We start from the raw sequence: 12,242 nt of genomic DNA on the forward strand, positions 1-12,242 counted from the left end.
GTTACCTACTTCTCTGTATCCTCAATGCCTACTCAGTGCCTGGCACACACCAGACATTCAATAAGTATTCATTGGAATGGATGATTGAATGAGCGAGTGAAACTTTTCTGACTACAAACCCAGCAGTAAAACCAAAGATCTCTCCCACTTCTCCACCATCTTTAGAGCACAGAGACTCATGCTAGTTGTATATCCCAGAGTTTCGGTTGAGTGGGGAAGAGAAGGAGAGAGGTAAGGAGAGAAGATATGCTTGGGGAGGGATCAGCATTCAGTGAATCTGGCTACTGGATGGGCTCAGCAGCACAAATGAGAAAGGGAATTCCCATCACAGCAAGTCAGGCACCTTTGTGATGGTCTGGCTTAGGAAGAGGTGGCAGCCTGCCTATAGTTTCAGGTGTGGGTTCTAATTAAATTGTAAACTGAAACAGAACTTGTGTCCACACAAATACCTGTAGATGAATGTTTATAGCAGCATTATTCATAATAGCCCCAAAGTGGAAACAACCCAAAGTCCATCAACTGACTGATGGATAAACAAAATGTGCTATATCCATACAATGGGATATTTTTCAACCATAAAAAGGAATGAAATACTGATACATGCTATAACATGGACGAACCTTGAAAACAGTATGCTAAGTGAAAACAGCCAGACACCTAAGGCCCCAGATTGTATTATTCCATTCATGTGGTCGGCCAGAACAGAGACAGAATAGGTTAGTGGTTGCCTAGGACTGTGGGGGATGGCAAGGTAGGGGGTGGTCGCTAAGGGTACAGGATTTCTTTCTGAGGTGATGAAAATGTTCTAAAATTGGTTGTGGTGATGGTTGCTCACATCTGTGAATATAAGCCATTGAATTGTACACTTTAAATGGGGGAATTGTATAATATGTGAATTATATCTCAATAAAGCTGTTAAAACAAAAACAACCTAAAGCAGGGTATTAACCTGGGCTTTTGAGAACTGTGCGCCACCTGGAAGAGCATGCTAAAACTGGCATGTCTGTGCGTTTTCCCCGGTCTGCCGATTTCACTGGATTCTCTATGACTCTCTTCCCCCTCCCCCCACCAAAGGTAATCACTGCTCTGCAGAGTTGACTGCAAGGAAAACAATATGATATTGATATAATCAAATATGCAAATTCACAGTTTTATTATTTAAATAAAAGTGGTTAGTGTCCACTTTTCAACTAGTACCCACCAAGGGGTCGCATGCAGTATGATTCCGGAAGGCCTTCCTTGCTGTAGAAAATGGAATGATGGTGAATTCCATCCTGATGTGTACAATGTTTTATTCTAAAGTATTATTTGTAATGTAAGGATCTAATCGTTTTTATGTGGCTACACGCTGATTATTTTTAAGCTAGTCAATGCTTTAAAAATAAGTTTAATGAGTTGGTAGGAAATCAAGTGTAAATGTAAAGTTTTTCAACCTCTAACTAAAAGCTTTTTCGTCTTCAGAAAAGCAATGAGTCCTGTCCATGCCCTGAAGCAAATAAATGTACCATATGGTTTTCCCCTGAATGATTAGAACCACTAGAAGCAGAGAAATGCCATTTGCATTACTTGACTTTGAGGAACTGTATTTTGTTTCCTGGGCAAACACCAAGAGCTGGGAAGAGGTGGCTGAGGCTTGCTGCACCACGCCGCTTTGCATTTTTAAAATTTGCATTTGTGTTGCAAGCTCCTTGAGAGGTCTAAGGAAAGAGATCATCTCTTATTCTTAAAAGAAGTTAAGTACGGGTGTGCTCGCACACCCTCTGGACTTGGACTCCTCCTGCCGAGTTCCCGCGCGGCGCGTTTTCTTTGTGGGATGCACCGCACGCCCCCCCCCCCCCGTGCTCACTGGCCCCCTCTTTGCGGCTCGCAGCCCTGGCGGCGCCCGTGCGGGCCGCGCCGCAGCGGGGGGCGCGCCTCGGTGGCCGCTCCCGGGCCATCCCGCAGTCGCACAGCGGCGAGCGACCGGAGCGGCCCAGCCGCGGGCCTGGCAACAGCTGACTGCTGACTCAGAGGGGCGAGCGAGCCGCCCACGAATCTCCTTGCAGCTCGCTGCTGCATCCCTATCCCACAATCCCTTGCTTGGCTTGCTGCAGTCTTTTCAACAGACGCTGAGCGAGAAAAAGATGTCCTGTAAGATCGAGACTGATCGGTGTGCGTGCCGAAGGGGGGCTCCCCCTTGTTAAGGACCCAGAAACATTCCTGCGGACTTTGCCGAGCCTCCTGCCCATTTCCTCCATTTTTCTCTTCCTCTGTTCTGTGCATGACCTGGCACATCCCTCCATAGAGCAGAAGAGATGCTGGGCTTCTGAGGATGGCTGCACTGCATGGTAGGGAATTCTAACCAGCCTCTTGGCATGCTGCTTCCAAACTTGAGACGTTAGCAGAAACGGGCATTGTTCTTTTGGGGTCCCGCGGAGTTGCAGCGTGGGAGGGTTTAATGCTTTGCCTCGCTGGTTAGTGTGCAGAAACGAGTAGGTCCTGAAGGTTCGGGTTGCTTGGTCCTGCTCAGGTGGATAACTGATTTCTCCTGCTCTCTCTGTTCTGCCCGTGCCCCACCTTTTCTCTCTTGGTAATGCTGCATGCTCTGTACCTACGAGGTAGAGGGAGACCTGCTCTTTGCTAAACAAAGGCACCGAATTCACAAGAATAGGGAGAGTCATGCAAGATTTTCTTATCAAGTTCCTAATGTGATCTGACCAGCTCTTTATTTTTACTAGTCTTTATTTTAACGTGTATCTCGGCTTATTTTAAACAGAAGATCCCCCCCCCCCTCCTGCATCTGTTGGGCACGAAGATGGGGATGCAGTATTTAATTTGCAGGGTTCCTTCCACCATACCCCAGGGTGGAGGAGAATGTGGGATTCGACCCTTCCCCCACCCTGTCCTCTATAGAGAACCCTGAGGGTGAGGGCCACTTTTCCCAGTTACCATTGGAAACCCATTCATTCATAATGCATGATTCGACCCTCTGAATTCCAAATCCCATTGATGACCAGCAAATATGCAGGGGATGATTTGTTTTATTTTTTCTGACATTTTCCCCCTGCCTTTGCAGTACACTCAAATCTGGGTGGAGTTCAATGGTAGCGTTACAGGAAAAAAAAAATCTAGCTTTGCTTCCTGAAGCAGTAGGCATTATCTTTGTATCCAAGAAGTTTTTCTCCAAGTATGCCCCACCCTGTCATTGTCCCCTATGGGGGGGAGGGCGTAGGAGAGCAAGCAGGAAAGCTATTTATTTTAAACTAAAAATTAGGTGGATTTCTGAACCAAAAGATAAGATGATATTTCTGTCTTCAGAAAAGATGAGTGTTACAGTTATAGCTTTAAGAAATAGATCTACATTTAGAAAGATGCATTTAAAAAATTATTGGTTCTTTTTTGGCTTTCACCATATTATGGCAGTTTTTATTTCTCATGATTAAATTGTTAGAGGGTTTTTTTTTAATTTAAAAAACTAGAATATGTAAGGAGAGCCATTTGTTTGCCCAGATTCTTAAACTGATTCCTTAAGATTAGGATTTTGTACTGCTGAATGTGAACCTATTTCCTTGTGCCTTTAATTATTTCCCAGCAGATGCCTTCGCAGCACGGGCCCTACCCCACTGTAATGTTAAATAATGCACGCCCCTCCCCAGCAAGCACACAATGCAAAGTTTCATGTGTGCTGTGCTATGAGAAGGCAGCTTTCTGCTGCTAAATATTTCTTTCCAGTTTTCTCCTAAAAAGACACAATGATTTGCATTGGAAAGGTTAAAACTCGGCCCAATGTAAAAAGGTTCTGTGATAGAATGTGCTGGTTCAAGCAATAAAAATGCGGCACGTGTAACCCACACATTTTAAAAACAGAATAAAATCTATACATGTTTTTCATCACAGTTAATATTATAACCCTGAGATGACTTTTCTTACATGATAACAAAAGCTTTAGTAGATCTGATTGCGTACGATATGAAGTAAAAATACTCATTCTTTGTATTAATAAGAAATGAAAATGTCCTTCATTTGGATATCTTTAGACATTAATTTCTCCAAACTTACAACTTCCTCTTATCTGTCTTTATTAAGTAGGAAAAAATCCTACATATGTAGCAATTTTAAAAAATTAACTAAGCTTAATTTTTAGGACTCCCTTGTTCTTTTTTTCATTATCTCTCTGATACAACTAAAACTTTAACTAGATATTGGTAGATATTATTAAAATATATAGAAGAAAAATATTTTCAAACTTTAAAAAATTTGCTGCCGAATTATTTACTATCATTCTTTTCTTTCTTTAAAAAGCATGACTGAATTACTTCTAATTGTAGCAAAATTATAATTTGCACACACCAAAAAAAAAAACCAACTTGGATGCCATCTGTGCTCCTTTATTACTTACATAAGGGTTTCAGTGTCAGAGTAGAATTTGTTCTATATGATGGGGTTGGCCCTTAGGGTTCTCAGAATATTACTGTTCAGGTTGTCTGAAATTAACACATCCTCCTAGAATCTGGGGATTTAGATTAGACAAGATACTGAGGAATAAGTGAGCCCAATATAATTATTCAAATAGCATCACTGGAGAAAATATTCATTACTGCTTTTTGCACGCCAGTTTTCCTACCCATTTCTATTTTACCTTCTCTGCCTTTATAGTCTCAATAGCCTCCACTGAATGCTTTTTATTCTTCTTCTCAAAAATGTATTAATTTAAGTGAACATTTATTCTAATCAACAACAGAATTAAATAATATGCTTCCTATTAACCAGGGGCCACAGGGGTCTGCTGTTAGTAGGCCTGTCTTTGAAGTTCTGATGTGGAATAAATTTCTCTTTCCCTACTTGCTAGCCTTGCTTAACTCCCAGAGCTTAAGGGCCTGGCTGTGCTCTGCCATATTTTGTGGTCCCAGAATATTCAGCCTCTTTGTGTAGTCCCCAAGGAAAGCAAGGGAGGAGACTTAGAAAGCAAGGTGATGGATGTGTGGAGAGGAGACCCCACTCATCTTGATGGTCCCAGGGTACTGTGAGATGAATGTCCATTAGCCTGACCACTTAACACTCCATCACTCAGACCCAGCTTTCTGGAGGTTGGAATCCCCAAAGCAAGTCTTAAGAACTGACTGCAAATGTGAGGACTTTTATGAAGGAAGAAATGGCAAATAGTTACCTATACTAAGGAAAAAGATAGAGGAAATAGGCATAAATATCATAAAAGCAAGTGGGGACTTGGCATGTAAATCAACTTCCATATAAGCAAAACCCAGCAGCCTAGGGAAGCTGCATCTGAGCCAGGAAATAAGAACCTTCGGAAAGCTTGAGCAGGTCCTTGCCTGGAGACAGAAGTTAAAGTAGATGACTCCCTGAATGTCATCCCCCCAACACACACACTCACTCACACATATATTCACACACACAGTCAGGAAAGATATTACATATGGCCTTCTAATTTATAAAATGGCCCATTTGGGATAGCAGCTTGATTTACCTGGAAATAGGTCACCCTGTTTTAATTTCACTGAAGATTGTCCTGTTTTTTTTTCTTCTAGCTGAGTTCTCAGCAGCAATGCAAATTCCACTTCAAGTCAATGATAATATGCCCGCAAATTTTAAAAACTGAAAATACCTTGTTTGTTTAATCGTGTTTCAACCTGTGTCTTGAGCTTGAGGTACCACCTATCCTGGCAGGTAAAAGGTAGCATATTGGGAGTTATGGATAATTCTAATAGTTCAAGATTTCCTTCCTATAGCTGTACCGGAAGATTTTTAACTTCTTGAGAAGCTGATTTTCGCATGCCGGCACCGCTGTCATTGGCCCAAGAACAATACAAAATGTAGCCATATTAATAAATTCAGCTAAGTGGCAACAAAGAGGAGGAGTAACCCAAGAATGCCATACAATTAAGCAACAGACATGGGATCTAGTGCCTGTAGAATGATGTATAATTAGACATGCTTGCTGCCTCTTACCCACAAGTCACATGTTAAGATTTTATTTTCCAAAGGAATCTCGATCTGCTTCCCAACCATGTTTCCTAGACCAGCCTAACAAGTTTTCACTAACTCTCTCCCCTTCTCAAGAACAGTGCTTTTCAGTTTGGCTTTTCTTTTCCACCCTCCCTTCCTGTTCTTTCTCACTTTAGTGTCTGCAATAGGAGTTTGAATGGTTTTCTGATCTGAGTGGTATAATTTGGGGTGGGAAATATGGTCACAATCGTAGAATTGTGGACACAGGCATTTTTCTTTCATTTCATCTCCTCCTATCAAGTTCTGCTTTTCCATTTGCTTGTAATTCCCACCAAGTTGTAGTTTGAGAAAGTGAGCCAGGAAAAATACAAGAGATGACAAGAGGAAAGAAATGCTGGGACAGGATTTTTCTCTGCCCAAGGACTTCGCAATGTAATCATCATTGTTTTTATCCACAACAAACTGTGTTTAGTTGGCAAGCCCCCACTAATAAGAAATATATGTGTCAACCTTCTTAGACTTTTACTCTCCGTGAACATGTGTCTTCAGTAGTTCTCAACTTCTTTTCCTGCATTTGTGAGTGTGTTAAAATATGTCCCTAACTATTTGCCTTGTGGATGATGGCTTACGTTGCTAAGCATTAGACTACCACATGGAGAAGTAGATACCGTCTGATGTCAAGTGAAGACCTGACTGGAAATGACCTTGCTGTTTATCACGTCATTCAGCAAGTGCCCCTCCTTCCTGCTGCTGGGACTGAGTCCATTCCCATGTTATACTTCATTTGCTCAGTTCATTCAAAAAATAATGCATGTCTGCTATGTACCAGGCACAGTCCTAAAGCTGGGACTACTGCAGTGTGCAATCAGACAAAAATCCCTTGAGAATTCTACATCTTAGTGAGGTGTGGGAGGAGATAATTTGCAAAATAAATACATGACATAGTTACATTAGAAAGTGATCAGCACTATGGGGAAAAACAGAGCAAGGATGGGCCTAGCAAGTGCTAGGGGGTTTGGGGCAAGTTTCAATTTTAAACAGTGTTCAGACTGAGAAGGTGATATTGAGCAAAGCTAGAGAGAGGGGAATGAACCCCTTTGTAAGCAGTGTTGCTCTTGGTCCCCCACCAACAAGGAACCTTAGTTAGTGGCCCCAGGTAGAAGCTCTGGTAGCTGGTTAATGTCAATATCATATCCATGTGGGCTATTTACGTAGTTTTAAAACGGCTCTTCCTCCCTTCGCTTCTCTACCATTTCCTTTGGGCAGTGTGTCTGGTGATAGTTTCTGCATCTAAAGCATCTGGGATTCTTCAGAGACAAAGCCCACCCCAGGCGTGTTTTCATGTGCGTCTCTCCAGAAATTAGTTTTGCCGATTCCAGCAAAATACTCCTATAGCCTCATCTCCTTCATTATCATTCACTTGTTTCTGCTGGTTCTGTGAGTTAAGAAGGATCTTTGACATTTCAGAAACCAAGATGGGGAAAGAAGATGCTCCGAGAATCTAGATAAGAATGTATTGCTTTTCTAATCAAGGAGATCAGAAACTGTGGTCATGCCCAAACACTTTGATTAAAGGCTGTCATAAGTTTTGTATATAGTCCTTGAGGCATACTCAGGCTGATGGAAGGCTTCCCGTGGTGCTTATTGGCACATTCTAGGCTTCCATTTTTCTAGCACATTACCCCTTTAAGAGCAGTTAAATTGTTTTCCTCTTCTGGGTATCCAGTTATGTTCAGGGAATGATAGTTCCTGGCAAAGTCTCCGTTTGGGGGGTTGGAAACCTTTTGTGGGAGTCCTAAAAATCTAGATGTCGTCAACAGGCCACTTGTGACAGATCTGTGATATTGTTGTAATTTTAAATTAGTGTTAATGAGTAAACTTAATTTGCCGTATAAATTACCAATGCTAACAAAGATTCTCACCCACTATGGTAATGATCATAAAATGGGGATAAAATGTTTTTATTTCATTAAGTCAACATATATCATTAAAACAAATGTTTTTTTCTTTGCCCCAAATCCAAAGTTCTAAAGTTAAAAAAAAGTAAAATCTAATATGATGTTTCCTCTCTGCTTTATTTAATACTCAGCATGACTGATTATTTCAAAGGGTAATAAGAAGATTTTCAAACGCTATACAAAATAAAATTATTTTTAACCGATTTTAACAGAAAAGTTCTTTATATGTATTGTTTTTAAAAAATATGGGACACATCAAGAATGTGCATGTCATCCCTGCTCCAGGGCCATGCCAATCTTCTGTATCATTTCAATTTTAGTGCTGCTGAAATGAGCACTCTATAATTTTTATGTCTCTCTCTCACGCACACAGTCAAGTGTTCAACTTGTTTAAGATTAAGTGTCATGATTTATCAGATAAGGCAGAAAACTTGAAATCTGAGCTTTCTGATTCACTGATTTTACTGGATGACCTTGGGCAAGTCATTTACACCCTAAGCTTTGGTTTCCTTATCTTAAAGCCGGGCAAATCCAATCCTTCCCTATTCTGATGTCATAGGGATGTGGTTAAAGAAAAGTAGATGATGAACCAACATTTTGAGCTCCCGAGAGATGAGCTCCATTTAATTCAATAAATATCATTCTCTACTCTAGTTCTTTAGGGAGACATTAAGTGAAACTCTAGCAGGTAATGTTGGTTAATTAGGTATGTCACACCTACACTGTTTAACTAATACAGTGAGTTGTTTGAACGTGACACTCTTGTATAGCAGGTGCTTTCACAAGGTTCCTCTGTTTATTGGTCGTGCTCTTTAATGAACTTATCTAGAAGGTATGGAGTTGGAAGATGGGTGTGTCATGTATGTAATTTTACTCAAATATACATAAACAGAATTTTCTTTCTTTTAAAAAAATATATTTTTATTGATTTTAAGAGAGAGGAAGAGAGAGGGGGAGAGAGAAACATCAGCGTGAGAGAGAAACATGGATCCGTTGCCTGCCGTATGCACCCTGACAGAGAATCGAATCTGCAGTGTGGGTATGTGCCCGGACTGGGAATCGAACCGGCAAGGTTTTGGTGCCCAGGACACCACTCAACCAACTGGGCCACACTGGCCAGGGTAGAATTTTCTTAATAAAAGTTGACATACTTTTTTTTTTTTTAATCATCACCCTAGGATATTTTTTCCATAATTTTTCAGAGAGGGTGGAAAGGAGAGAGAGAGAGAAACATCGATGTGAGAGAGACATTGGTTGGTTGCCTCCTGCACACACCCCAGCCAGGCTGGGGATCGAGCCTGCTACCGAGGGACGTGCCCTTGGCCAGAATCAAACCCAGGACCCTTCATTCTGCAGGCTGACACTCTAACTACTGAACCAAACCAGCTAAGGCAAAGTTGACATACTTTTTAAAAATGTGGTGATTTGGTGGGGAGAAAGAAGAACTACCATTTATATTTAGAAAAGAATGTTTCCTTTAGAAAGTATAGAATTGTTTATTCTGTAAGTATAGTATATTTCCCAGCTTCAAATGCAGGTCCAGCCCACATGAACATGTTATATACAAACCAAGCTTCCATAGCACAGCCTTCTTAAAGCACAGGTAAAGGGAGGTGTGGTGATTTAAGGAGTGAAAAGGCCTTGGGTTTTAGAGACATACACACTTGAGTTTGCGTTCTGGTTCATTTCTTTTTTTCCCCTACATCTGGTATGTCCTTTACTTTTTTTCTTCCTTTTTTATTTTATCTTTGTTGATGAAAACATTACAGATGTCCCTTTTTTACCCCCATTGATCCCCTCCACCCTTCATCCACCCCACCCCCAGGCCTTCCCCATACCAATGTCTGTGTCCATGGGTTAGTTATGCTTATAAACATATAAGTTCTTTGATTGATCTCTCCCCACCCACTCCCCCACCCCCACCTTCCCTCTGAGATCCCTCAGTCTGTTTCATGCTTGCATGTCTCTGGATCTATTTTGTTCATCAGTTTATTTTGTTTATTACATTCTACATATAAGTGAGATCATGTGGTACTTGTCTTTCTCTGCCTGGCTTATTTCCCTTAGCATAATACTCTCCAGGTCCCTCCATGCTGTCCCAAAGGGTAAGAGATTCTTCTTTTTTATAGCTGCATAGTATTCCATGGTGTAAATGTGCCACAGCTTTTTTATCCACTCATCTACTGATGGGCACTTGGGCTGTTTCCAGATCTTAGCTATTGTAAATTGCACTGCTGTGAACATAGGGGTGCATAAGTTCTTTCTAATTGGTGTTTCGGGTTCTTTAGGATATATTCCTAGAAGTGGGATCACTGGGTCAAATGGCAGGTCAATTTTTAATTTTTTGAGGAACCTCCACACTGTTTTCCATAGTGGCTGCATTCCCACCAGCAGTGTACTAGGGTTCCCCTTTCTCCACACCCTCGCCAGCACATGTTGTTTGTTGACTTGTTGATGGAGCCATTCTGACAGCTGTGAGGTGATACCTCCTTGTGGTTTTAATTTGCATCTCTCTGATGATGAGCGATGTTGAGCATTTTCTCATGTGTCTCTTGGCCATCTCTATGTCCTCTTTGGAGATTGGCACATTTCTTAACTGAGCCTTACTATCTAAAAATCTTATAGAATGAGACGAATACCCTGCCTGCCTAGGGTCACAAAGATTAACTACATTTTTATTTATTTATTTATTTATTTATTTATTTAGCTAAGAGAATTTCTATTGGGAATTGAAGGGCTGTGGACACCTTAACCATATATTTAGAAAATTGGAAGTGAATGTTAGCTCAGCCTTGGTTAGGGATAGAAGCCAGAAGTTTTTTAAGGTGGTAAAAAGTTACATCATAACTTTTTCTTCCCTTATCCTCTCATAGGCCCTCTGCTTGCTTCTCTGTTGCCCTCTTTTAATTCTCTGTTTCTGGCACAATCCCTCACTAACTGAAATCTCCTCTGAATTCCTTTCACCAGATCCCTCAAATCTCTACACATGAATACCAACAGACATTTTTAAAAATAACAGGGATTAACTCTTGCCTTTGTCTCCGATCCATGGGAAATACATTTTAGTATGAAATCTATAAACCTTTAGTTCTGAAGAAAACACTCTGAACCACATGCAAAGTTTTAATTAGAAATTCTAATTATTTCTATCCTGCATATTAACAGTATGTAGGGGAGAAAAAAACATTTTCTCTACACTTATGTTCTGTCTGGGACCTGTGAATGAATCAGACAAAAGGCGGATTTTCAGGAGAAAAAGATGTACGAATTTATGGATATTTTATTTTCCCCAAATAAAGTGTTTTATATTTTATGGATTTAGTAATTTTAATTCTGTATGCATGGGAGCTTCCCAGGAAAGAAGTGAGAACCCAAAGAGGTGGTTAGACCTGAGAGCTTACATACCATTTTAACAAAGGGCAACAAACTGTGGAGAAGTGACTGGACAAGGGAAAAGGTTGTTCGGACTCCTCGGGGCAAAATTTATGGGAAAGTGTATGGTGGATAAGGCTCGTTCAGTGAGGTTTGTTATGCAGACGCCTCTCTGCGCCATCGCCAGCGATTAAGACTCTTCTGTTCCTGGTATGGGAGAGTGGGGCACCTTTACAGACGGGAAATTTATGACCTGCTTTTAGGCAGATGGGAGAGTGCAGAGAGCTCCTTCTGTGTCTGCTGTTTCTTAATTGCCTTTAGCTCAAAATAATCCTTATGTCAAAGTGCCATAGTTTGATCCCCTTCAAGTATAATAGTTGGAAAAAACATATTGTATCTTAATAAGACTATTCTATTTCATATAGACTATAGGACTATTTAATTTAATTAAATCAGTTAATTTATTTTTAGCCTCACCCAAGGATATTTTTTCTATTGTTTTTCAGAGAGAGTGGAAGGGAGAGAGAGAGAGAGAGAAACATTGATGTGAGAGAGACATTGATTGGTTGCCTCCCGCACTTAGTCGGGGCCCGTGATCGAGCCTGCAATCAAGGTACATGCCCTTGTCCAGAATCAAACCTGGGACGCCTCAATACATGGGCCAGCGCTCTAACCACTGGGCCAAACCGTTCAGGGCAGGACTATTTTAATAAGACAGTAAATATATATTTAAATATAGTCATGGCTGAAGGCATGAACAGGCATAGCTGTATACGTATTTAACCCCTCAGCTGCCACTGAGATGAAAGCCAGCAGGCATACCTTTGTATAGTGCACTTTTTTTTGCTTTGTTTGCATGGTGAACCTGTGATTATTTTGTTGATTTGCAAAACAGGCAGTTCGCTCTACTCCCTCTTTAGCATCAGGGTGGGTTATGGCCATTTTGAGGTCACTAACATGAAATCCTAC

General features: G+C 41.0%; 1 protein-coding gene across 8 annotated transcripts in view; it reads left to right on the forward strand.

Moving 5' to 3' along the window:
- The window catches only part of TRIM2 (tripartite motif containing 2), a 125,813-nt gene that overhangs the window by 66,169 nt on the left and 47,402 nt on the right, over nucleotides 1–12,242 (forward strand). Inside the window, exon 1 of one of the 8 annotated variants that reach the window (XM_081137482.1) lies at nucleotides 1,860–2,327. The exons of 6 other annotated variants lie outside the window; for them this stretch is intronic. In XM_081137482.1, coding sequence (XP_080993608.1) covers nucleotides 2,325–2,327 — 3 coding nt within the window. In that variant the 5' untranslated portion in view covers nucleotides 1,860–2,324. Of the gene's footprint in view, nucleotides 1–1,859; nucleotides 2,328–12,242 lie in introns of those variants that run through there. One more of the 8 variants, XM_081137480.1, reaches the window with a different exon arrangement.

This window comes from Miniopterus schreibersii, assembly GCF_964146895.1.
Source record: "Miniopterus schreibersii genome assembly, chromosome: 4".
Lineage (NCBI taxonomy): Eukaryota > Metazoa > Chordata > Mammalia > Chiroptera > Miniopteridae > Miniopterus > Miniopterus schreibersii.